The sequence below is a fragment of the Microchirus variegatus genome (genome assembly GCF_963457635.1).
Source record: "Microchirus variegatus genome assembly, chromosome: 7".
Lineage (NCBI taxonomy): Eukaryota > Metazoa > Chordata > Actinopteri > Pleuronectiformes > Soleidae > Microchirus > Microchirus variegatus.
This window is the reverse complement of record NC_139808.1, coordinates 25,711,937-25,739,023: the sequence shown is the minus strand read 5'-3', so window position 1 is coordinate 25,739,023 and position 27,087 is coordinate 25,711,937. Positions and strand designations below refer to the sequence as shown.

Sequence of the window (27,087 nt, the reverse complement as noted above, 5' to 3'; positions counted from 1 at the left end):
CTAGTGACCGCTGCTGGCTTTACTGCTGCCCGACGTCCAGTCAATGATGATGAAGCTCAGACTCATTATCATAAACAGGAAGCCTATGCCTGCAAAACAGGCAGCCTGGAAACAAAGATGGACGATTCTGTTATTACGAGCATGAACATTTACGTCAGTGAGTGCGATTCCACATATTCTGCAGCACAAAGTTTCAATGCAATTTCTAGTTGCACATAACAAAAATTCCCAATGACGGCCCAAAATGTCCATCTGGACTTTTTTGCAGCTTATTTTAATCATAAAAGGGCCAGAAACTGTTGTTTCTGGCTTTTGTTGTAAGTTGTTTTAGCCCATTTTTTATAATCTATTAAGAAAACACATTGTAGCTTTACGTGAGCACCAGATTTTGCGTGGTAAAAATTTTATATTTTAAAGTCAGAATTAGTTGAAAAAAAATCAGAATTTGGAGAAAAAAAATCAGAATTTGCAGAAAAGAGTCACAATTGAGACAAAAAGTCAGAATTCACATAAAGAATTCAGAATTTGGAGAAAAAAATTTCAGAATTCGCAGAAAAAATGTTTTACTGAAAAAAGTCAGAATTCGTAGAAAAAATGTTCGCGGAAAGTCAGAATTTGGGGATTGAAGTCAGAATTCTGAGAAAATAAGTCAGAATTTGTTGGGGAAAAAATGTCGGAATTCGGAGAAAAAAGGTCAGAATTTGTTGGAAAAAAAAGTCAGAATTAGGAGAAAAAAGGCATAATTCAGAGAAAAATTGTCAGAATTAATTGGGAAAAAAAATCTGAATTTTGAGGAAAAAATCTGAATTTGCAGAAAAAAAGTCAGAATTCGCAGAAAAAAATCAGAATTTGGAGAAAAAAATGTTAGAATTGGCAGAAAAGAGTTTTACAGAAAAAAGTCAGATTTCGAAGAAAAAAAGTCATTTTTTTAATCATAAAAGGGCCAGAAACGGTTCTGGGAGTAAGTTGTTTTAGCCCATTTTTCCATTATTCCTTAATATTTTTTATTATTTATTAAGAAAACACATTGTAGCTTTACGCGAGTGTTAAATTTGATATTTTAACATTTAAAATAACATTTGTTTGAGTTTTTGTCTCAAATGTCCAGAAACAGGCCAACAATCTATGTACAGGTGTATTTCCAACTATTTCCTCTTCCTGCAACAGCGTGAATGAAATTACCGTAATAACTACATGTTCTCACCTCCCAGAAACAGTTGGAATCGTTCCAATAGGACAAACTTTATGGTAATGGTTTATTTTATAGGACAAAATGATGGTAACACAAATCGTGTCGTCTGCGCAAAGGAAAAGAGCGTTTAGATTTTCAATCCATCACTGTTTGTTTCAGCCTTTCAGTCTTCAAATACACATTGATGCTACATTTTCCTGTAAAACTAAGCTAAACACAGTAACGCTGACTTTCATGTTTCGTGACGCTCACCAGAATTTTGGGCGTCGAGCGCATCGGCTCCTCTTCTTTGGGTACAATACGGATGTAGAAGACGGCTGGAAAAATGAAGATGAGACACGGGGCAGACGTAGCACCTGGAGAGCAAATCACAAACATAAATACAAATAGAGGATGTTACAGCTTTTAAAGTTGCTGTTTTACGTAGGAAGCAGCGTCGCTTAGGTTTTATAACGTGTTATTTATAGTAAGAGACTGACTGGGACACACAAGGTGGACCTATGGTAATTTGCTGTGGGAATAATGCCCAACTCCTTATAAGGACATCCTGGGGTGTGTGTTTATAGGTCACATATTCAGGCTTTAAAAAAAGTCAGAATTTTGGAAAAAAGTCAGAATTCTGAAAAAATAAGTCAGAATTCGGATAAAAAAAGTCAGAATTTGCAGAAAAAAGTCATGACTCCTTATATGGACATCCTGGGGGTGTGTTTATAGGTCACATTCAGGCTGTAACAAATGTCGGGTTTTTTGTCTTCTTATGATTCATTTTATGTCGCAATTTTAGTCGTGATATGAAGTAGCAATAATTGTGCAGAGGTCACAAAATAGATATGTTTTTCTTTTCTTTTTGTTCAGAAAGTGACTTTTTTCACAGAAGTCTGAGAAAAAAGTCAGAATTCATTGGGGAAAAAATCTGAATACGGAAAAAAAATCCAAATTTGGAGAAAAAAGTCAGAATTAGCTTAAAAAAAATCATAATTTGCAGAAAAAAAGTCAGAACTCCCAGAAAAACAGTCAGAACTAATTTGGAAAAAAATCAGAATTTGGAGAAAAAAATCAGAATTCGGAGGAAAAAAAGTCAGAATTCGCAGAAAAAATGTTCGCAGAAAAAAAGCCAGAATTCGCAAAAAAAAGTCAGAATTTGGGGATTGAAGTCATAATTCTGAGCAAAAAAAGTCAGAATTCGGAGGAAAAAAGTCAGAATTCGCAGAAAATTTTTTCACAGAAAAAAGTCTGAATTCTGAGAAAAAAAGTCAGAATTTAGAGATTAAAAAGTCAGAATTCACAGAAAAAAACTGTATTTTGAGAAAAAAAGTTTATAGGTCATATACACAGGCTTTAAAAAACGATCCCATACCAATGATCCCAAAGATGCCCAGGATGTTCGGAGCAAAGATGACGAGCAGGTTGATGAAGGTGAGCAGAACCGCGGCAATGGCGATGTGGCGAGGCCAGTAGAACGTCTTGTTAGGGAACAACATCTGCTGAATGGCTCTCCGTACCTTTGCAATAAATAAATAAATAAATAATTCAATAGTCTCACTGGAGTTTATCTGTCCATTATTTGTGCGAAGTGAAGATTCTCACTTACAGGGAAGAGCACGATGGGCACAGTGAGCGTGACGGCGGTGAGCACGGCCACGCGAACGCACAGAATCAACGTGTCGTACGGATCGATGCGACTGTAGGTGTGAAGAAGCTCCGCCTCCACTTCACCTGGAGAGCACACGCACAAACACACACACACACACAATTTAATACAGTGTCTTTTCACAATAAAACTTTTCATTTTTCTCCATTTTAAATGGTTCATAATGCTATTTTAACATGTAGTAAAAGTGTAATTTACTGCCAGAGATTGAAAGTTATTCTGGAAAAATTTGGCAAATGAGCACTTTTATTTTAGTTACAGGACATTTTATGGCCCTTTTATGGTTAAAAAAGCAAAAAAAAAAAAAAAGTCCATACACACATTATATGTTGAATGAAAGAAAAATATTGATTTATTATTTCTAATATTTCTAAATATTAAATATTTTTGTAATTCATTCATCTGCCGATTATTTTCTTGATCAATCAAGAAAATAAGTTCTCAGTTCTTTGGTCCATAAAATATCAAGAAATGTTGATAAATGTGGTTTTCCTAATACTAATTTATGAAGCAAATTTGAAAAACAACAGTACAGTAGTATTTAAAAAATGATTTAGATTTTTTTATAGTAATTATTTAACTGTAACATTAAATATTCACATTTAAGAAGCTGAAAATGCAGAGAAACACAAATCACTTCATTCATGATCAAAATGTTGTACCGTTAATACATTAGTATGACCACTAGAGGGTGACACTGCACCATAAAATCTCTTGCTATGTCAGACTGTACTGATTCTGATTTGTATGTTGATATGAAAACAACATAAAAGACTGGATTAGATTAGGATTAGACAGACAGACAGATAGATACTAGCTTGGTAGCTCGCAAGCTAACTAGCAAGATGGATCACTAGCAAAATAGATAGATAGACTGTATGCTAACTGGCACGCTAACTGGCAAGATAGATACGTTGTTAGATTGATAGATAGCTTGTAAATTACCTAGCATGCTAACGAGATAGATAGATAGATAGATAGATAGATAGATAGATAGATAGATAGATAGATAGATAGATAGATAGATAGATAGATAGATAGATAGATAGATAGATAGATAGATAGATAGATAGATAGATAGACTGTATGCTAACTGGCACGCTAACTGGCAAGATAGATATGTTGTTAGATTGATAGATAGCTTGTAAGTTACCTAGCATGCTAACGAGATAGATAGATAGATAGATAGATAGATAGATAGATAGATAGATAGATAGATAGATAGATAGATAGATAGATAGATAGATAGATAGATAGATAGATAGATAGATAGATAGACTGTATGCTAACTGGCACGCTAACTGGCAAGATAGATACGTTGTGATTGATAGATAGCTTGTAAGTTACCTAGCATGCTAACGAGATAGATAGATAGATAGATAGATAGATAGATAGATAGATAGATAGATAGATAGATAGATAGATAGATAGATAGATAGATAGATAGATAGATAGATAGATAGATAGATAGATAGATAGATAGATAGCGTTACATTCTCACCATAGAAAGTTAGGTATCCAAAAAGCGCAGCCAGGAAGTACATGACGTACATGACTGCAATGGAGATGTTGGACACATGCTGCATCTTTTTCTTGGTGGGACTGAAATAAGAAGATTGCGCCGTGTAATGCAACAACACACACACACACACACACACACACACAACATGTAAAATACCATCTTACACTGTTCAAATATTACAAATATTACATTCTCGGGGGAAACAAGCAGCTGTCGTTCAAAAAGCAGGACGGTCAGATTCAAAACTACTTCATGCTACGTTCGTTCAAGCAGTGCCAACACTTTTCAAAACAAAGTCAAAGCAAGTGCACGGTGCTAGGTAATGATGAGCCAAGCACAAAACAAAGACTCCCCCTCTCTATCTGTTATTACACAGCTGATGTTGTTGACCAGAACTGTTGTGTTTTTGGAGTGTTTCTCTCCATCAGGAACATACTTGCGCAGCTCGGTGTAGATGGGCAGGACCTCGGGGTGGCACACAAAGGCGAACGCCAGGATGGGGATGGTGTAGGCCGTCTGAAAATGAATCCCAACACGTCACCATAGATACAGCAGCGCCGTCCCAGACGTCTTACCAACCCCAACCGTGTGCTTTACTGCGCCTTCACTTCCTCAGACACATCACAGAGAAGCTAATTGTTTCTGTGTGATTAACTCCCGCCTGGCTGAGGACCAGCTTTTGGCCCCAGTTAAGAATGCCTTATACTATGTGAAGCTGCTAAGCAGCAAGGAATCTGCTTTACTCGCCCGGGCTTTAACGGACACTAGTTCCATCTTTTAAGTGAGTTAATAAAGTTATAACAAGATTTTTATAAACAGCAGGGTCAACGGTGACCATTTGCTAAATCCTCTGCAAGGTTAAAGCTGCAGTGCGTAACTTCAGAAGATATAAAAATGAGTTCACACGATCAACAAAGTGTGTTTAGATCTACATGTAGATGCTGCGGGGGCAACATTCCCACGCTGCACGTGAGAAGTGATTTGTTTTGATTAGTGCTGGGGACGTTAGCACGCTAACGGCGGTTAATGGCGTAAATGGCATTAACGTTAACGCATGACGCGTTTCCATGACTGTCGTTTCGCTTTACATTTTTACGCTTTCGCTCTTACAATGTTGTCGTCATCCCGTTAATCGTACGTACAACCGCGCGCATCAGCACTAACGCACATTAGCGTGACGTCATGTTTACCCGACTCGCGATTGTTAAAAACGAGGCGCTAAAGTTAGCGCTAACGGCGCTAAAGGAGCTAACACAGCTAAGGGAGCTAACTGGTAAACGGTGGCGCGGCACGAAAACATGGCGTCACGTGCGTCTTTTTCCAGTCAGTCGTTAATGTGTGTTAACGTTTATACGTGCGTTTATCAAGACAACGACAACATTGTAAGAGCGAAAGCGTAAAGTCAGTAAACTAGGGGTGCAAACCCGAACTGTAAAAAACAGAAGCGGGGGACGTAAACGGCAATATTTCGGAAACATTAAATGTGTGTACATGTTCTCTATAAACTGCATATTATGCACGGATTGGATTGTGTGCGCAACTGTGTTTATAAGCCACTTCTTTCTTTTTTTCCCACGTTCATGAACCCAATCCAGTTAACAGTCACGTTAGGAATGACGCGTCACGTGACGTTAGCGGGGATGGAAACCAAGAAAAAACGTAAGCCAAACAATACAGCGCTGTTAGTGTTAGCTGAGAACGTTCAAGGACTGCACCGTCATCTATTTAACAGAGTACGCAAATGTCCATTTACGCCGCCGTCACCCCTGACATTTTCGTGGCAGGAACGTGGGAGGAGTTGGACTCAGTCTGTTCACTTTCCCACAAACACAAAGAAATCAACAAAAGCTGTTCAGAGCCTAAGATTTGAGGAGATTAGCAGAGTTGCAATTTCACACACACACACAGTTCAACTGAAGCCACTAAAAACAGAACGCACTGTGTACTGTGAGTATATTGTTTGGTATGAAAACTATAAACAATGTGGGCTTTTTTATTCACGTCATGCCACGACTGGCTGAATTTATTTGTTAAATGGAAATATTGCTGAGTCAGCGTGTCTGTCTGAATAGAACGTTATTTTTGTACAAAACAATATAACGACGAGACTGTGAACATTTGAAATGTTTTTCTTATCCATAATGTGCAAAAAAACAACAACTGTCAAGACATTTCAAGATAACTTTTGTTAATTTCAATAAAGTCACATCAAAATCCCTCCCACTGTCAAAGTGCATCAGCTAAAATGGATAATTTCCTCAAATTCATAAAAATGATTCCTTAAGAGGTTTGCTAAAATTTTTAAGCCATTCTTGTTAAGGGTGATGCCGACTACTATTATAGCAAATTTCAAGTAATTTCAAGATACTTTTGTGCATCAGGGAAAATGGATAATTTCCTGAATTTCAAAAAATCATTAAAATGATCCCTTTTGAGGTTTGCAAATATTTTCAAAAGATCCTTGTTCAGGGCGATACCGACTACTATGATGGTAAATTTGAAGTAATTCCGAGATACTTTTTGTTTTCGAGAAGAAAGTCAGCTTACTGTCAAAGTGCATCAGGGTAAATGGATCATTTCCTGATTTTCAAAAAATCTTTACAATTATTTCTTAAGAGGTTTGCAAATATTTTCAACAGATCCTTGTTCAGGGTGATGCCGACTATAATGACGGTAAATTTCAAGTCATTCCGAGATACTTTTTGTTTTCGAGACTAAAGTCAGCTCACTGTCAAAGTGCATCAGGGCAAGTGGACAATTTCCTCAATTTCAAAAATTCCTTAAAATTATTCCTTAAGATGTTTGAAAAAAATCACCAAAAGTTACGCACTGCAGCTTTAACTGGTTTCAGTAAAGTAAAATCATGTGACTGCAGATTTAAGAGTGTAAGAGTTGAGTGTGTGTGTGTGTGTGTGTGTGTGTGTGTGTGTGTGTGTGTGTGTGTGTGTGTGTGTGTGTGTGTGGTCCTGCTGTGAAGGTCTTTCTTATTCCACTCATTAACCAGCAGTTTGTCCAACAATGGGCAAACCTGCAAAAAAACCTCATTATAAAAGCAAGAGAAAGCCAAAGCAGTTTGTGTTTGAGCTGACTGTGAGTGAGTGAGTGAGTGAGTGAGTGAGTGAGTGAGTGAGTGAGTGAGTGAGTGAGTGAGTGAGTGAGTGAGTGAGTGAGTGAGTGAGTGGACAGCACAGGGGGAAACTGTCCATGAGCTGATTTTTGCATTAATCACAAACCTATTGTCTGTAATTAACAGTCTGATAAAAGCCTTCACCTCCTCTCGGGTGCCATCGAGTGCTTCAAACCACGTGTAACTGTTCATGCTCGGATTATGAACTGTCATTAGCAACATGCTGAACATGTCAGAGGGCGTGTGTGTCAGCGGCCATGGCGGTGGAGGAGGACGAGGACGTGTGGACTTTCATTCTGGGTGACATGCGTTAAAAATAAAACCTACCTGTGAGTTGAGATTGGCCATTTTGGGGATACAGGCAGGGTTGGGCTCCCCACTGGGCTCCATCGCTGTGATGTTGAGGACGCTGGAGGTCGCATTGAAGGAGAAGTCCACGAAAGGACAGGGCGTGTTGAACTTCTTATATATGACCTGTGCAAGTGAGGAGGAGGAGAGAGAGGCTTTAATAACTCTTAGAACTCAGAACATTTAGGCTGCTTTTTATAATCACTATGTTTAAACTTACAATACAGTTTACACAGGGGCTGTAAGAATGGACAATATAGAGTGTTTTATATCCTTTTTTCAGCACAACCTATAGGCAATCTGATGAAAAAAAATGTTTTTCACCAACAATATAAACACATTATTAGTGCCACATGTAAAATAAATAAATAAAACAGAATGAATTCTGAATTATTTTTTTCCCAAATTCTTACTTTTTTTCCTCGAATTCTGACTTTTATTTCTCCAAATTCAGATTTTAATCTCCAAAATGTGACATTTTTCTCTGAATTCTGACTTTAATTTCCAAATTTTGACTTCTTTTTCTGAATTCTGACTTCAATCTCCAAAACCTGACTTTTTTTCCGAATTCTGACTTTTTTTTCTCTGAATTCTGAGTTTAATCCAAAAAAACTGACTGTTTTTCTCTGAATTCTGACTTCAATCTCCAAAATCTGACATTTTTTCTTTGAATTCTGACTTTTTTCTCTGAATTCTGACTTTTTTTTCTCCGAATTCTGACCTTTATTTCTCCCAATTCAGGCTTTTTTTTCTCAAAATTCAGATTATTTTCTCCAAATTCTTAAATTTTTTCCTCCGAATTCTGACCGTAATCTCTGAATTCTTACTTTTTTCTCCAAATTCTGAAATTTTTCCTCCAAATTCGGATTTCTTTTCTCTCTCCTATTTCTGACTTGAATATCTGAATTCTGACTTCTACACAACTGAGCAAAAAGTACTAATCAGATTGACTTTGTGATGTTTGTGAAATACGTCACAGTTCAAAGTTCACTTGGCTCTTTTTTATGAACAAAAAGAAAAGAACGGATTTAAAACGAATCATAACTTTACCTAAAAAACACATAAGAAGACATTTTTTTAAAGCCTGAATATGTGACCTATAAACACACACCCCCAGGATGTCCATATAAGGAGTTGTGTGCTATCCCCTCGGGTGCACCTGCGGCACAGATCCGTGCCGCGTGATCACTAAGGGTTAAGCAGAGGAACACAGGCTGTACTGTAGACTGAGTACAGTTTGCAAACACAGACAGGAAGAGGAAGGAAAAATACTGGACTGAGAGACAGAAAAAGAGACTGAGAGAGAGAGAGAGAGAGAGAAAGAGGGAGAACAGTGCATGGATTACAGCTCACACACAAAACTAGGTCAGAGAAAGACAGAGAACCAGTACAGGCTGCAAATATTACACCAGGGCAAAGGAGAACAGAGAGCGGGGAATACTAAAGAGGTGGTGGTGTGTGGGTAGGTGAATGTCACAAGCTTAATCCCCACTATTTGTGCCAAACAGATGAGAAACAGGAAGCAAATTCACGTATATAATTTATATATATTTATATATATATATATATATATATATATACATAGAGTACGACTTACAGAAATGAGAAAGAAAACCATGCAGGTCAGGGAGAAACCACTCGAATATCCCAGGTACCCTGCAACGAAAAAAAGCCTCATTAGCATTAGCTCCATGTGCAATTACACAGTCACACTGATTCATCTGGACTGTATTTCATCCTCTTTTATTTCTATCTCACGCAGTAAAAACACGACGTGAGGTGAAGCCAACGTTTCTTGGCTGAGAGCATAATTTCCTGCTACACTCACGCCGCGCTCGCTGCGAGGACTAAATTGACAGAACGCGCAGGAAGTCAGAGCTCATTACAGACTCTGTCGTCGTCGATGCCTCGGCGGGAGACAGACTTCTGACGAGAGGTCAGCCAACGTGCCGCCTTCTTCTCACTTCCAAGCCGGGCTTCATACCCTGCCTTTGCTTTCTTTTCCGCTCTCTCGCTCATCAGAGATACGTTTGTGATATGAGTTGGGTCTGTGAGGGTTATTACTTTGAGTTTATGTCCATTTAGGAGGAGGGGAGGAGACAGAATAAGGGCCAATTCCAATTCCTATCTTAACCCTCAAGCTCAACCCTTAATCTTAACTGGCCTCAAAACCAAGTGTTGAGGGTTATTTTGTCACTTAGAAATGGGACACCCCTTAAATGCAGATACATCTTCAGACTGCAGGGGGCAGAATAACGCGAAAGCTGCATCCAGTCTGTCAACTCCAACAAAGAAGAAGAAGAAAAACACATTTACGTCACGATTAATTTTATATTACGATCCGTTTGTCAGTCAAGTTATTAGGTTGTCAGTTAGTTATAAGATGATACTCATACAAATACCACAACCACGGACATATTCAGCTGACAGTTACCACACGCCACGGCTTATTGAAAAGTAAACCATAGCAAACGATCGCTTGTCTGCACCGACCGACTATTGACAAAATATCGTAAAATAAAATTAAATGTTACGCAACAATGACGTCAGTTATCCATAATATGGGCCTAAACTAAGATAATACAATGGTTTTCATCATTTTCATATATCTATTAACAAAGAAAATACTTCATTTGTAGCGTTTTCGCTGCTTTCGGCGCCATCTTTGTTATGTGAAAACATGCAATGCATTCTGGGTAGCCCTTGCTCCCAGGTGTGGTCTCGGAAAATCTCAATATTGAGGGCGATACAGGCCTTAAACTCGCCTCTCGACTTAATTTTTCTGAGAATCGGGACAGCACTTGCACTAGAGGGAGCGCACATTTTTGAGATTGAGGGTTAAGCAAGGAATTGGAATTCACCCTAAGACTTCAAATGTCTTAACGTGTGGGGAAAACAACGGCTGCTGCATTCGCCTAAAACTATCTAGATACAATAATTGCAAGAGTTCAAGGACACAAAGGCCTCACGCCTGGATGGTGACGAACATCCTTGAGCTCCACAGATCCTGCTCTGGTCCTGAAGCTCAGCAAAAATGAAGACATTTAATGACATATTTCCTTATCTATGGTGTTTTTCCATAAGAATCTTGCCTTTTTCATTTCGTTCATGTCACCGTTTGGAATATCCAGAAAAATCAAAAACTACCAGAAAGCAGAGAAATTAGAGAGTTTAGCATCCTTGCTACAACACGCCTGATTTAAATAGTCAAGATCTGCAAAAAGCCTGATGACGACCCGTTATTTATTTGAATCGGGTGTGTTGGGGAGCAAAGGGCGACATCTAAAACATGCAGTGGGGTTCCAGGATCAGGATTTAGAAACACTGCTTTAGGGAAGAACATAAATAAATGGTAGAAACGTTAAAACTAAACATCCAGGACTGACAAATTTTTTTTTGCACATATGTAAAATAGTTTGAAAGTTGAATCGTTTGTTTACGTCGTTTTAGAGTTCCATTGGTTCTCAAAGAGCGGCCCGGGGGCCAATGGCGGCCCGCAGAAACATTTCTGGCGGCCCCGCAATGAATTACAGTTGATAGTTATAATCCAGGAGCTACTAAGCTTGTTAAATGTTTATTGGACATTACTGGATACAGACCAATAAGTGTAAACAAAAATACTGGGTATTTTCCTGGTTTCTATATGGTGAATTTTAGTGTATTATTTGGTTATAAGCTGGTAATAAGCAGGTAGCTACAGCCCCCAATTATTAGCTATTTACCCAGTAAATATATGGTAACAGAAATGTGTTACTTGGTATTAACCTGTAATTAGAAGGTAAGAACAATGGCCAAAATACTGGGTAATTACCCAGTAAATTATAAAGCGTTATTATATTAACGCTTAAATGACATTAGATTAACGCTTATATTATTAACGCTAAACTGTAGAACTGTAATTTGGTCATTAAAATTATTACAAATGGGATTTCTTTCTGTTTTTTTTTTCCTTTGGCGGCCCTCCATCCAACGTTGTGTTCCTAAATTGGCCCTCAGGTATCAAAACTTTGAGAACCCCCTGCTTTAAACTGTTGAAGAACTCACTCATTTAACATTTTTTTTGACAATTCTACAGCCATAAAATCTAAATAAAAGGGTTAATTATGCGGTAATATCGCGTCCATCGTCTTTTAAATATTTTTATAGAATAGAATAGAATAGAATAGCACTTTGGCAAACTATTTATAAAATGAGAAATATCAGCTAAACCAGGGGTTCTCAAAGTTTTGATACCTGAGGGCCAATTTAGGAACCCAACATTGATCTGAGGGCCACTTTGAGAACCCCTGAGCTAAACGTAAGGTGAGTGCATTCTGATTACAGAGATTATTGATCCACTCGGCTGATTTTCTCCCTCCTCTCTCCAATAATCCCACACTTCAGCTAAATGCAAAGTAAACGATCGCATTGCAACATTCATCACATTAAAGCCATGAATGACTTTTGTAATCTAGCGTTAATCTAATAATTTGCGAGAGTGTGTATGATCTTTTCTTCCCTCTGCTCGGCGATGATGAGACGAACACGACTTTCAAACTTTCAAACTTTCAAACTCACCGAGCTGCTTCATCAGAGCCAGAGGTAAAATGACAGCGACAGAGACGATCATCACCAGGTAGTTTCCGTTCAGGAACCATTCTCTGCAGAGCAGACACACACACACACACACACACACACACACACACACACACACACACACACACACACACACACACACACACACACACACACACACACACACAAACACAGAGACAAGTGTATTGATCGTGAATTATTCAGCGTTAACGCTCCTCTCAATCTCACTGTGTTAAGCGTTTGCAGTGCGTCGAGTATCGATCAGGAGGAGGAGACGCAGGAGAAAGCTCGGCTTTTATTTCACATCATTATATTTAACCGTTTTTATTTTTATTTACAGATAAAGAGATTTGACCATTACAGCAGAATGTTAGGGCCAAACTGATGAATTATTATTATATAACTGATATAACTACATCTGAATAATAATTACAACTTTATTCTCGAATGATTATGAATTTGTTCTCGAAAGATTACGACTTTATTCTCATTATATTACGACTTTATTCTAGAAAGATTACAATTGTATTCTCAAAAGATTGCGACTTTATCCTCGAAAGATTATGATTTTATTCTAGAAAGATTGTGACTTTATCCTAAAAAACTACGACTTTATTCACGTTAGAATACAACTTTATTCTTGAAAGATTATGACTTTATTCTCATTATATTATGACTTAATATTGAAAGATCACAACTTTATTCTTGAAAGATTGCGACTTTATTCTAGAAAGATTACGACTTTATTCTCGAAAGATTTCGACTTTATTCTAGAAAGATTACGACTTAATTCTCGAAAGATTACGACTTTATTCCCGAAAGATTACAACTTTATTGTCATTATATCACGACTTTATTCTCATTATATCATGACTTTATCCTCGAAAGATTACGACTTTATTCTCATTATATTACGACTTTATTCTAAAAAGATTACGACTTTATTCTCGAAAGATTGCGACTTTATTCTTGAAAGATTGCAACTTTATTCTAGAAAGATTACGACTTTATTCTCGAAATATTACAATTTTATCGTCATTATATTGCGACTTTATTCTCATTATATCATGACTTTATCCTCGAAAGATTACGACTTTATTCTCATTATTTTACGAATTTATTCTAAAAAGATTACGACTATATTCTTAAAAGATTACGACTATATTCTTAAAAGATTACGACTTTATTCTAAAAAGATTACAACTTTATTCTCGAAAGATTACGACTTTATTCTAGAAAGATTACGACTTTATTCTCGAAAGATTACGACTTTATTCTAGAAAGATTACGACTTTATTATCGAAAGGTGACGACTTTATTCTCATCATATTACGACTTTATTCTCAAAAGATTAAGACTTTATTCATGAAAGATTAAAAAGAATGGTCCTCAGTTTGGCCCTAATACTCCTTCGTATAAGATAACCACAAATCGACCTAAATTTAAAACTGTAATTTTCACTTTGTTGCAGCTGATCCTTTCATATTCTGTTGATACAGAAAATTAAGTTAGTTTCTTCTTGTGATTTTTGCTGACTGTGCATCAGGCTGTGATTTCTTTTAGCGCATCAATGTGCGTCAATAAGAGATTGTGTTGTCCGTGGAGCAGATGGCCTGAGGGCAGAATGACAACAGGACAGATGACCCTTCTCCTCTTCTTCTTCTTCTTCTTTTATTGAGATGTGTGAAAGCACAGTGTGCAGCAACAGATGTTCCCTCCTCTCTTTCTCTCTTTCTCTCTCCAGTGTCTCTCTGAGTCTCTTGGTCTACTTAGAAGACCAGGAATTAATCACTCATATGTCAGTCTAAAAATAGCTAAAGGATGATTGATTCCTCGGTATGGGTGTGTGTGTGTGTGTGTGTGTGTGTGTGTGTGTGTGTGTGTGTGTGTGTGTGTGTGTGTGTGTGTGAGTGTGTGTGTGTTCATGTACTTGCGACATACTGAGGGCCAGTGAGGGTTTTTAACCAACAAAGTGAGGTCATTTTTACGAAGTGAGGACATTTTTCCCGGTCCTCACTTTGTTTTCATTGAAATCACTTCCTTAGGTTGTAAACATGCTATACTTTGTTTTTAACAGAGGTCCTCAATTTGGTACAAAAACCTGTTTTCCAGCCCAGGTGTTTCACACACATTTTGCTCTGGGGCTCCACCTGCAGACATTTTATGGTACTTCACCCAGTAGTTCTTTATAGATGTCATTCATGTAGATATTTGTAATTGTGTTGATTTGTGTTATTATGTATTTATTAGCTTTTCTGGCACAAACACTAGTACCAGAAGTCCTCATGGGGACCAAAACCTGGTCCTAATGAGGCAGAACCTAATAACTGAGGAACTGGTAAAGTTTAGCAGGGTCTCTGCAGGTTTCAACAAGTCAAATTTAAGACTTTTTTTTAAAGACCATAATGCATACAATTTAAGACCCATTTCAAATCCATACTGGCAAAAAAAATGTACAAAAGACATGAAGGAAAATTGGAGCCACAAATCGTTGAACTTACTCGTCTTATGCAAGCTTCAGGCTTAGCTGTGGTCTTTCATTAAGTTTTCTCCGCTGCTATGCTAAGCTGCAACGCCGCGGCGCGCGCAGCACGCTAGCTAGTGGTGCTCGATAAATTCCCACAGGTGGCCTACTTTAGTTCCCTGTTGTAGTTCTGTTATCGCATCCTCAAAAATAGAGACATTTCAAAGCGAGACTGGAGTTTATGCATGTTTTTAAATAAAAGTCACGTTAATAGATTTTTAAGACCTTTTATGAGATTATAGGAGAATTTAAGACATTTTAAGACTTTTTAAGACCCCACGGATACCCTGTGTAGGGCTAAGACTAGTTTAGATTAGGGGTTAATGTTTGGCATTCACTGGTTATGGTATACCCGTGTGTGTATGTGTGTACGTGTATTTATAGCTATGAGTTTTGACATTTTGACCTTGTATGAGACATTCTGTCTAAGGTCCAACAAGGTTAAGGTTATGATAACAGGCCCGGGCATACATTATGTCAATGATGTGTCCTCACTAAGCTATAAAAGCATGTGTGTGTGTGTGTGTGTGTGTGTGATATGATCTGCCAAACAGTGCGTTTGCTCTGTGTTTAGTCATCAACGATGATTACACATAATAACAGTTTCCACTTCACTCTCTGTCAGCCGATAAATCCCTGCCCCACAGCAGCTGTAATTGTAAAAAACTAATTGTATTATAAGCGATGATGTAATATGAAGCGTGTGTGTGTGTGTGTGTGTGTGTGTGTGTGTGTGTGTGTGTGCATGTGTGTGTGCTTTGACGTGAGCTCTGTGAGTGTTTTATGTGTTATGTATAAGAGGAAAATGGAGAATACCATTTTTCAGCTCTCGTGATCAGATATTCTTCTTAATTGTTCATGTTATGGTAGCAATGTGTTAAATATCACTTGTTGAGCAGTGGTAGATCAGTGCAAATACGTGACGGCTAAGAATAAAGTCGTATTTTTGCGAGAAAAAAATTCCTTATTTTTGTCATTACCTAATGTATTATTATTATTATTATAAAAAAATCTTGTAAAAAAAATAAATAAAATCTTGTAAAAAATAAAGAGACCCCCAAAAAATCTAGAAAAAACAGACCTTGACAAAAAATCTCGTAAAACTGTCCCGAAAAAAATCTCGTAAAATCTGCAAAAACACCCCCCCCCCAAAATATATTGTATAAACAGACCCAAAAAATCTTGTGAAAAATGTCCTGAAAAAAAAAATCTTGTAAAAACCGAGCCAAAAAAAAAAAAATCTCGTAAAAACAGTCCCGGGAAAAAAAAATCTCGGAAAAACAGTCACAGAAAAAAAAAATGTCCAGAAAACAGACCCTGTAAAAGAAATATCATAAAAAATGACCCAAAAACTAAATCTCGTAAAAAATGACCCAAAAACTAAATCTCGTAAAAACAGCCTCGAAAAAAAAGTCTCATCAAAACAGACCCTGAAGAAAAAATCTCGGAAAAACAGTCCCAAAAAAAAAATCTTATAAAAACAGACCCCCCCAAAAAATCTTGTAAAATTAAAAATAATTTTAGGTGAATGCAATATCGTTCCATAAACCATAATTTCAAAATCCAAACAGGGCCATACAGTGTCTCTCTGTAGCAGGATTTACCAATCTACATATTTATGAGCCGTGAAAGTGTTGAGACCAGCACACTTTACTTTTATCCAGTAAACTTGTCCTCACTTCACTGCACACTGTAATTAACACTGACATTGCCTCTGTAGCACATTTATATGCAGGCATGTGCTGTGTGTCAATCAGATGCTGTTGCTGCTGCTGCTGCTGCATTCAGGCTCTAACTGGGATAAGGGTTAACGTGTGCAGGGGTAACATCACACTCCAAATCTCCCCCCAATCCCAAGGACGCCACTGTTGTTTGTCTCTGTGGACACCTGCACTGGCCAGCGATATCTGCCGTGGAGCCGAGCTGTGTTTTTGATTCGGTGGACGCTGTTGCTGCTGATGCTGCTGATGCTCTCCTCCTCCTCCTCCTCCTCCTCCTCCTCCTCCTCCTCCTCCTCCTCCTCCTTCGGGGTCACTGTTACATTTGTTCTCACGCCAGCAAAAAAGTGCATATATCGAACATGGATGGAGAATCTATTAACCCTTACGTATTTGTGTATTACACCCTGAGACACATTTTTGTGTTTTTAGCTTTTAATTTCCAGAATATTTGACCCTTTTCTTTCATGCATATTGTTGCAAAATTTATGCCAGGTTGTGCGTTTTTCAATATTATTAATTTGTAAACAACGTAAACTAAAAAAAACTCACCTTACGCACAAAAATGTCGTCATTGAAACCCGTTCAAATCACTATTTTTGATTCATCATGACAAAAGCTTGGCCATTTAAGTGTTAAAAACTTTAAAATTCATTAATGTTTGATATATATGATGAGGACTGATGGTTTAAAAAAAAAAATTATAATAACAATAATTTATCTAATTTTTACAGCTTGTACTTTTATGAGCACACTTTGGTGCTCTAGGTGTATAAATGTGAGTATTTTATGAATTAAGACATTGCAAAATGAATATGTGACCTATAAATATGCACTTCCAGGATGCCCATATAAGGAGTTGTGTATTATTCCCATGGCAAATTACCGTGGGTGAAAAAGTGGTCTAATCTCACATTGACTACTCACCCTGCAGGATTATCCACCTTCAGAAAGGCCTGGATGACCAGAGGAAACTCATATTTCACGATGTACAGGTAACTGGACATGGCTGTGAGGGAGGACACATGACACAAAGCGTCACATATCATTTATCTGTACATTTAAGTATATATAAGGACAGGTGGATGGCAGCGGTTTGTGACCTCACCTCCAATGTTCTGCAGTGTGATGGCAATGCCGGCGGCCATCTTCCCCGGGGTCCCAAAGGCCCTGTAACCGAGCTGCTCATACGCACGTATACCTGAGCCGAAAACAAGCACAGTATCAGCACGTTAAATCCACACTAACAGTGTTGTGGACTGTATAAAAAGATTGCAAATCTGATTAACGTCTTGCACAGCAGATTACGGAGGGGGGGGGGGAAGGGGATTCATTTCTTACGATCCGAGCATCTGACGCAAAAGAAGGTAATTGAGATGTTTTCAAATTGGGAGGATGCAGCCGGAGATTAACACGTACCTACAATACCAGACGACTTTAGCAGCAAATGGATGGAATATGAGGAGAGGACGGCCACCACTGTGAGAAGTACCCTGAAAGAGACAAGAACAACATCGTCATTCACCAAGAAAAAGACAACACTTTTCTGTGAACAATACTTTTGCAAAAAACAAGAACCAGTGAGGAGTGCAAAGAAGAAGTGACGGAGTGCAAATAACGAGTGAGGGAGCACAAAGAACAAGTGATGGAGTGCAAAGAACAAGTGAGGGAGTGCAAATAACGAGTGATGGAGCACAAATAACAAGTGAGGAGCACAAAGAACAAGTGATGAAGTGCAAAGAACAAGTGAGGGAGTGCAAAGAACGAGTGAGGAGCACAAAGAACAAGTGAGGAGCGCAAAGAACAAGTGATGAAGTGCAAAGAACAAGTGAGGGAGTGCAAATAACGAGTGATGGAGCACAAATAACAAGTGAGGAGCACAAAGAACAAGTGATGAAGTGCAAAGAACAAGTGAGGGAGTGCAAAGAACGAGTGAGGAGCACAAAGAACAAGTGAGGAGCGCAAAGAACAAGTGATGGAGTGCAAAGAACAAGTGAGGGAGTGCAAATAACGAGTGATGGAGCACAAATAACAAGTGAGGAGCACAAAGAACAAGTGATGAAGTGCAAAGAACAAGTGAGGGAGTGCAAAGAACGAGTGAGGAGCACAAAGAACAAGTGAGGAGCGCAAAGAACAAGTCAGGGAGCGTAAAAGAACAAGTGATGGAGTGCAAAGAACAAGTGAGGGAGCGCAAAGAACAAGTGATGGAGCACAAAGAAAAAGTGATGGAGTGCAAAAAACAAATGAGGGAGTGCAAAGAACAAGTGAGAGAGTGCAAAGAACAAGTGAGGGAGCGCAAACAAAAAGTGAAGGAGCGCAAAGAACAAGTGAGGGAGTGCAAAGAACAAGTGAGGGAGCGCAAACAAAAAGTGAAGGAGCGCAAAGAACAAGTGAGGGAGTGCAAAGAACAAGTGAGGGAGTGCAAAGAACAAGTGAGGGAGCGCAAACAAAAAGTGAAGGAGCGCAAAGAACAAGTGAGGGAGTGCAAAGAACAAGTGAGGGAGTGCAAAGAACAAGTGAGGGAGCGCAAACAAAAAGTGAAGGAGCGCAAAGAACAAGTGATGGAGTGTAAAGAACAAGTTAAGGAGTGCAAAGAACAAGTGAGAGAGTGCAAAGAACAAGAAGAAATGAGGGAGCGCAAAGAACAAATGAGGGAGTGCAACAAGAACAAGTGATGGAGTGCAAAGAACAAGTGAGGGAGCTTCGTGAAATCTTTGTTTGAAAATATTGACACAAACCTAATTCCATACTCTATTCTACCCAGTATGATCAGAGAATATCACAGTTTTAAATGTACATTTTCCTTGTGCTGTACGTTACACTGTGGACTGTTTACACAGCTGCAGCACAGACATACTGTACATCGTCTGAATGCCAGTGCATAGACTGTGCTGGAGGAGCAGGATTCCCGTGGATCCTCTCTGTGCGCGAGTGTTAATCCAGCTGAGTCAAACACTCTGCCACGGCCGTTGTGCACTGCACTCTCCAGATGGACTCTTCCAAAAAGAAACATGTCCCGTGCCACGCTGAGAGCGGATCCTTTTGCAAACCTCAGTGGTGGAATTATCCATTTCGGTCACAAGGAGAGACATTTTTTCCCTCCGTTTTTTAAATAATAGATTCTTAAAAAGGTCCTGAACAACAATGTGGGAGTTTTGTATCAATTTAGCCTTAAAATGGAAAACTTAATGCATCATATTGGACATTTTATCATGATGGAACATGGTTTTTGCTCTTATTTCGCGCCCAGACGGACTAGCAGCGACGTGTCCAGGTCCTTTCACCCCCCCTGTCAGCTGGGATTGGCACCAGCAGCCCCCGTGACCCTCATGTGGAGGATAAAATAGTAGGCGATTACTGAATGAATGAATGAATTGACCACCCGCTACTCAACCGTTGTTTTTTCCACCCCTCTTTTCTTCTCTTGACCAGACCAAACACTCTTTGCCCTCCATACGGAGCCGTTCCGCTTTTAAAAAATGGCAAAAACGAGCACAGAAAAAAGACAGATTCTTCTTATTGAGGCAACATTGATGTGATTATACACTGATACAAACATCATTTATAGGTAGAATATCACAATAAAACCTCCCAACTCTTCCACTCTGGAGTGTTTAAGTCAGCATTTAGCGCTTTTGGCATGCAGACGTTTTGTGAATGGACTCCCGATTTGCCACCACCCACCTCAATTTCCAACTATTTTCTAGTCGGTCTATCTTTTTGTTGCTCTTGTTCCTCTCACTCACTCACTCCAAACTCTATCCAAATCCTCTTTTCTTTTTTGGAAAGGCATAGCATCACATCGTTCACCTCCTGGCCAGTTAACAGGGTTTTTTTTGGGGGGTTGTTTGTTTGGCTTTTCTCTGGAAACGACGTGAAAGAATGCTCGGGCTGACTCGCTTTGCGGAGGATTTATTCAGTCAAGTGCTGAGCAGTGGGAGGACGGAGCTGCTGACGGACTTTAGCTGGGCATTCCTGCAGCCACAGACCCCACTGTGAGTGCTCGTCACCGAGAATCTGAGCGATATGACAAAGGAAACATGTCTTGGAAACAATCATAACACAGCTATTGTTCAGCCAGAGGCGGTTCTAGAGTCTGTAGGGGCCCTAAGCAAAAATTCCCCAGGGGGCCCTTCCTTCCAACCAGTGTTCATCACTATTATGTTACAAATAATCTGACACCAATGAAAAATGTATGGGTTCAAAAAAAAATGAAATGAATGTTGAAAAATGAATGAAATAACATGGAAAAACCTTGTAATTAAAAAGTATGTGAAAATATAAATGTAAAGAACAATAAAATACTGTAAATAGCTTTTAAATAACTAAATCATCAAGCTCAACTTTCAACTGTCAAATGTTATATTTCAACTTTTGTCATTCTTTTTTTCAAAAAATTGAATTTGTCAAATTTTGTCTTTAAAAAAAGAAAATAAAGACAATTTTAAAAAAGTACATTTTTTCCCCAAAAACTGTAATGTTTCATCTTTTGTAAAAAAAATAAAAAGATAAAATAAAATAAAAATGAATGTCTCATCTGAATCAGGTGTTTTTGGAGCAGGGCAACATCTACAACATGGCATGGCCGCGTTCCCTGAGGATCAGGGTTGGGAAACACTGCTGTAAAGAACCCACATTATAAAAAAATATAAATATATAGAACAATAAAATACTGTAAATAACATATATATAACATATATATACTGAGTAAAATAGATATGCATTACACATATGCAACGCAAATAATATGATAGATACGCAAATAATCAAAAACAGCCCTCAGGCTCCAAGTTTTGGGGGGGGGGCCCTATGGGCTCGGGGCCCCAAGCATTTGCCTGCCTTGCTGCGCCTCTGTGTTCAGCTATAATCCCCAACATTAGGTCAAATACACTCGTTACTTTCCGAAAGGTTTTTTCTTCTTGCTTGAAGGTCACTTCACACTGCTGTTGCCTGAGCAACCAGAACCTGAGCGCTACAGTAACTGAGATGACAGGTCGCAGTCTCACTGAGTCAAAATCAACACACTGATAAAAACAAATTTAAAAAAAACAGTAAAAACAAAGGCGCACGGACAACAAAGACGAGACATTTTCAGCATTTCATCGCTCTTGTTTGTGTCGCTCCATAGTTACGGCAATGGATTAATAGCCATAAAGGTGAACACGTGATGACGGAGCTCATGCACATTGAGTTAACCCTTTAACGGCTAAGCCCTCAAAATGTCCGTCTGGCCTTTTTTTTTTTGCTCATTGTTCCCATAAAAAGAGGCAGAAAATGTCCTGTGATATTTCGTCATCAAATTCTAAACTCTCTGCTCTGTTTTCACATCGCTCTGAGCGCGTGTCGGTGAGATTACCGTAATAACCACACAATTGGCGTTAAAGTGCAACTTCTCAGCTTTCAGAAACTGTTGTACTTTTTCCCGATAGCACAAACCGTCGCGTAATTACGGTAACGCAAAGAACGTGTATAGTATATGATCTTTCTAACATATTCAGCAGTGGATAAGGTAATAACAACCTCATATAATGCAATATATAAAAGACATGTTAATGTGAATGCCTAAGCCCATATTTCTAGCTCTACTTTGCATATTATATTCTATGATAAAAGCTCATACAGATATAATCACACAACAACGACAGCGAGTCATCTGTTATACGGCGGATAAATACGCGCCGTGTGCTCGATTTATCTACGCAGCCGTTAACGCACGCCCAATTACACACATTCATCACAGTGAAATGTAGATTAATCGGCCGCAGAGTTCAGTTCATGTTTTTGTGTAAAAACACAGTGTCAGTGTCTGGGGGGAAAAACAAGGTTGAGCAGGTCTAGACAACAGACACACACACACACACACACTGATTGACTGACTGAGTGAAAAAGCCACACAAGTCACACAACTCGGCTCAGAATAAGGAGCTTTCTACAACACGAGGGAAAAATCCTCAAGACATGACCGCCTTGGAAAGGAGTTGAAATGAGGTCCTTGATCCACATTTTAAAGGCGGTGCTGAATATTAAAACTGAACTCCCACACATTTTCTCCCACATTCATTTGAAACGTGAATGCTAGCATGAATTTGTAGAAACATTTTAATAACAACACTCCTTAGAGTAGAGTATAGATGCTGTAAATTTCCACTTAAAGTGCATGTGTGGGGTACATGCTAATAGCATGTACCCATTTGCTGGATTTGCTGGACCTAGTTCTTTCTCTCCCTAGTTTGGGAGTTTGGGACTAGAAGTTATTTCCTTCCTGTCCTCTCTCTCTCTCTCTGTGTGTGTGTGTCCTCATCTTGCAGGCTACAGGATCCAGATCTCTCTGTGTGTGTGTGTCCTCATCTTGCAGGCTACAGGATCCAGATCCAGTTTTGAGGCTTAGCCTTCAGTTCAAAGTTAGACTTAAAACCTTCCTTTTTGACAACGCTTATAGTTAGAGAACCATCTCTTAGTTATGCTGCTGAATATGACTTCATAATTTTTCCTTTCTCTGTGTGTGTGTGTCCTCATCTTGCAGGCTGCAGGATCCAGATCCAGTTTCAAGGCTGTTATTATTATTATCATATCATCACCATTATTATTATGCTATAATTAAAGTTAACAGTAGTATCAACAATCTCTGCTGCTGCTTGTATAAAGACATTATAGTTCTATAAACATTTCCCTTTCACCCCAACCTGTCTAGACAGATGGCCGCACATCTTTGAGTGTGGTTCTCATTGTGTGAATTGTTGGGTTTCCTTTGCTCTCTATAATGTTGTCCAATGTTCTACAGAGCCTTGAGATCGTTTTGAATAGATGGCATTGAATACTCTGCAATGTCTGGATTTTCACAGAAAGTGGAGTTTGCAACAGATCCACTGTATCAACACGATGTAACATGTAAGTTTTAGCACCAGAGCATAAGCCAGCACCATCCGGCAAAGGTGTCAGAACAGCATGGGTGAAAGGAGAAGAGACGAGGTGACATCTGGTGAGACTTTTCCTCAAGCAAACCTGATTATTTTTGTGCAACAACAAGCTCGGGAACCTTGTGAAACACGAATTCAATGCAATCGCATTTGTGTCTCACTGTGATCGTATAGCAAGTATTGTCTCGCACACACGACACAAGTAAAAACCCATGGATGAGAAATATAAATAACCCTAACCCTGAAGCATTAAGCACCCGCGACGTCGCCGTCATCTTGACAGACAACGGCTGCTGCGGAGGCTTTTAAATGATAAGCTCTTTATAGATGCAGGATGTAAACACTGAAAGTCAACCACAAGCCGTTTTTTATACATTTGATAAATGATTTCCCTGATAAGCGATTCATCTATTCAGCTATTATCATCATCATCAGATATGATGTGTGATGATGGCTGTAAAACAGACTGGTTAATACAAAAAGAGTCAATTATAATAATGTACTGCTGTGCTGTTCTTTGTGGTGACAGACCTCAACTGGAATGAACTGGTGCCTAAGAAGAAGACGATAAGTGAGTCATGTGATAATCTGTGAGGTTTAATTCTGCTATAACGCTTTAAAGCAGGGGTGTGAAACTCATACAGAGCAATTTGAGCTCAAGCTCAACTGGCGGGACCAGTAAAACAATAGCATAATAATAACTGAGTAACAACAAGAAACTCCCAAATTTTCCCAAAAAGTATCTTTTTACAAAATAAATTATGAACAACCTGACATTTTTTGAGGGAAAATAAGTGCAAATTCAACAATATTATGCCTAAGTTTAACATTTACATGTGTGCATTACAACTTCTTACAGATCACAGTGGATCTACTAAAGGCACAAAACATTTAGTTGCAGGTTAAAAAATATAGTATTTCACATTATTATTATAATTAGAAATTTTCACAAATTCATCCCGCGGGCTGGACCGAACCCTCCGGTGGGCCGGATCTGGCCCACGGGCCATATGTTTGACACCCCTGCTTTGGGGTCTTCATTAAAGATACGGTGGGAGATCATTTTCTGCAGCATTTAAAAAAATGCATTGCTTCAAATCCTCTCCACAACCCAATGGTAACCAATGAATGAATGCAGTGACGTACGCTAATCGCGCATTGCTCAGAAGTTAACGCCCAGAGCTAATGCTAGCTTACAAAATCTAGCAAGCTAGCGTTGCAGCAACATTATGACAGGTGTTTGTTCGCAAAAATGAAAGACAGCTTTTTAGGCTGATGGAGAGCGATCAATAAAGTCTGAATCTGAACTCACAAAAACAGGACGACCCCCGTGTTAGCCATGGCATAGGCCAGCCCGAGGATTCCGCTCCCCATGATGGCGTTGCCCAGGTTGAAGACCGACATCCCGAACGAGGTTTTCCCTTCAAACTACAAAAGCAAAGAGAGACAGGAGATACGTGCACATTAAATTAAATCCACTTAGAAGACGCTGCTTCGTATTTTGATGATACTACTTACGTCTGTGAAGCGGGTCGCCTTCTTCTCATCTGAGCCTGATAAGAAATCCTGGCTGTCTGGGAGGTCGCCTTCAGCATTCTCAGCTTTGTGTGGACTAATGAGAAGAAACAATGTCAGAGGAACACAGAGTAAAAACACAAGTAATACACCACGCTGTTTCCCTCCTGTTCATCTGTTATAATCCACATGAGAGACACAGGTGAAGTGGACACTGACACATGAAACACAGTGGTTATTGCGACATACCTTGCATTCTGTGCACTGTTGGGTTCAGTTTCTCTACATGTAGCAAAGAGTGAGATCATCCATCACCCAACGAGAGCACAAAGTAAAGTGAGAGAAACAACACTCTATATCATCATGTAATAACACACATAATACAGTCTCCTGGAGGAAGACATTTTAAAGGCCCAGTATGTAAGACATGAATTCTGTACAGGTGTGAGACCTGGACAGTCGACCAGCGTCATGTCAGGAAGCTGAGGATAAAAGTCCGATTTTAGTCAGACTAAGACAATAATTTGGTTTTCTAAATGTTACGTAAGTTAGTCTGACTGAAATCGAGCTAGTCTTAGTCAGACTAACATGTTTACATGCATGTCAAAAGTCCAGTTTTAGTCGGACTAAGACAATAATTTGTTTTTTTTAATGTCACATAAACACGTTAGTCTGACTAAAATCAAGGTAGTCTTTGTCGGACTAATGTGTTTACATGCATGTTAAAAGTCCAATTTTAGTCAGATTTAGACAATAATTCAGGTTTTTTTTAATGTCACGTAAACACGTTAGTCTGACTAAAATCAAGCTAGTCTTAGTTGGAATTACATGTTTACATGCATGTTAAAAGTCCAATTTTAGTCAGACGAAGACAATAATTTGGTTTTATTAACGTCACGTAAACACGTTAGTCAGACTAAAATCGAGCTAGTCTTAGTCAGACTAACGTGTTTCCATGCATGTTAAAAGTCTAATTTTAGTCAGATTAAGACAATAATTCAGTTTTTTTTTAATGTCACATAAACACGTTAGTACAACTAAAATCGAGCTCGTCTAAGTCGGACTAATGTGTTTACATGCATGTTAAAAGTACAATTTTAGTCGGACTAAGACAATTATTCAGTTTTTAATGTCACTTTAACACGTTAGTCTGACTAAAATTGAGCTAGTCTTAGTCAGACTAACAAACCTGGATAATATGATTTGATGATGATCTGATTACTGCTGCACGTATACGTTTAGTCGGACTTGACCACAGCTCTCACCGTTAGCTGTTTTTCTGTGACATAAGGCTCAACAGGAAACTGATTCCATACCATACGCACTAGCTTATGGAGACATATAGCACCACCTACGGAGGCGGAGTCAGACGTACACGGACTCGGACTACGGCCTTAGCTCGGCGAAAATTGTGCATGCAAATGTACTGAGTGGCGTGACAGTAAGACTTCTGAACTTAAAACACACGAGTAAGCAGGTAGGAGGTGAACATTTTTGCTGAAAAGCTCTCCACCAGCCAGTTAATGGACACACACTATTTGCTGTTATGCTAATTGCGCCTGCATCCGTGTAATGATGTGACAGTCGCTTGAAAGTGACAGGGCTGATCTGCCACCAGAGGCAGCGCGGTGAGGTCTCACCAGAACAGAAAATAATTAGCTGCAGATGTGAATCCCTCTCTCGCCCTGAATCCAATCGTCTTGCTTTTATTTGAATCAGGTGTGTTTTCGAAGCAAGGGAAACATCTAAAACATGGAGGGCAGTGAGTCCCCAGAACCAGGAGTGAGGAAAACCCCTGATATAAAGGACTTAAGTCAAGTATCCTCCCTTTCATCAATAATAAAATAAATTATATTTGACTCACTTTTGACTGTCGTCTGCTGCGATTTTGGCCAGCGGTGTGATCTCCTCACCAGGCTCGTGGCCTCTCCCGTTAGGAATAGCGTTGGCGTCGGCGTGGGCAGTTTCGCCGCTCTCAGCTGGTTTGTCTTCGCTCAT

General features: G+C 39.0%; 1 protein-coding gene across 1 annotated transcript; it reads right to left on the bottom strand.

Annotated features, from left to right (window-relative positions):
* Positions 1 to 27,087, bottom strand: LOC310929395 (sodium-coupled neutral amino acid transporter 3-like; the record flags this gene model as incomplete). Its single annotated transcript, XM_083892138.1, has 16 exons — positions 1 to 105; positions 1,445 to 1,548; positions 2,550 to 2,694; positions 2,784 to 2,908; positions 4,345 to 4,445; positions 4,802 to 4,881; positions 7,820 to 7,966; positions 9,438 to 9,496; positions 12,398 to 12,480; positions 17,585 to 17,666; positions 17,766 to 17,858; positions 18,077 to 18,150; positions 24,887 to 25,002; positions 25,093 to 25,186; positions 25,339 to 25,371; positions 26,954 to 27,087. 16 exons carry the CDS (start codon positions 27,085 to 27,087, stop codon positions 1 to 3), a joined length of 1,575 nt encoding a protein of 524 aa, XP_083748264.1.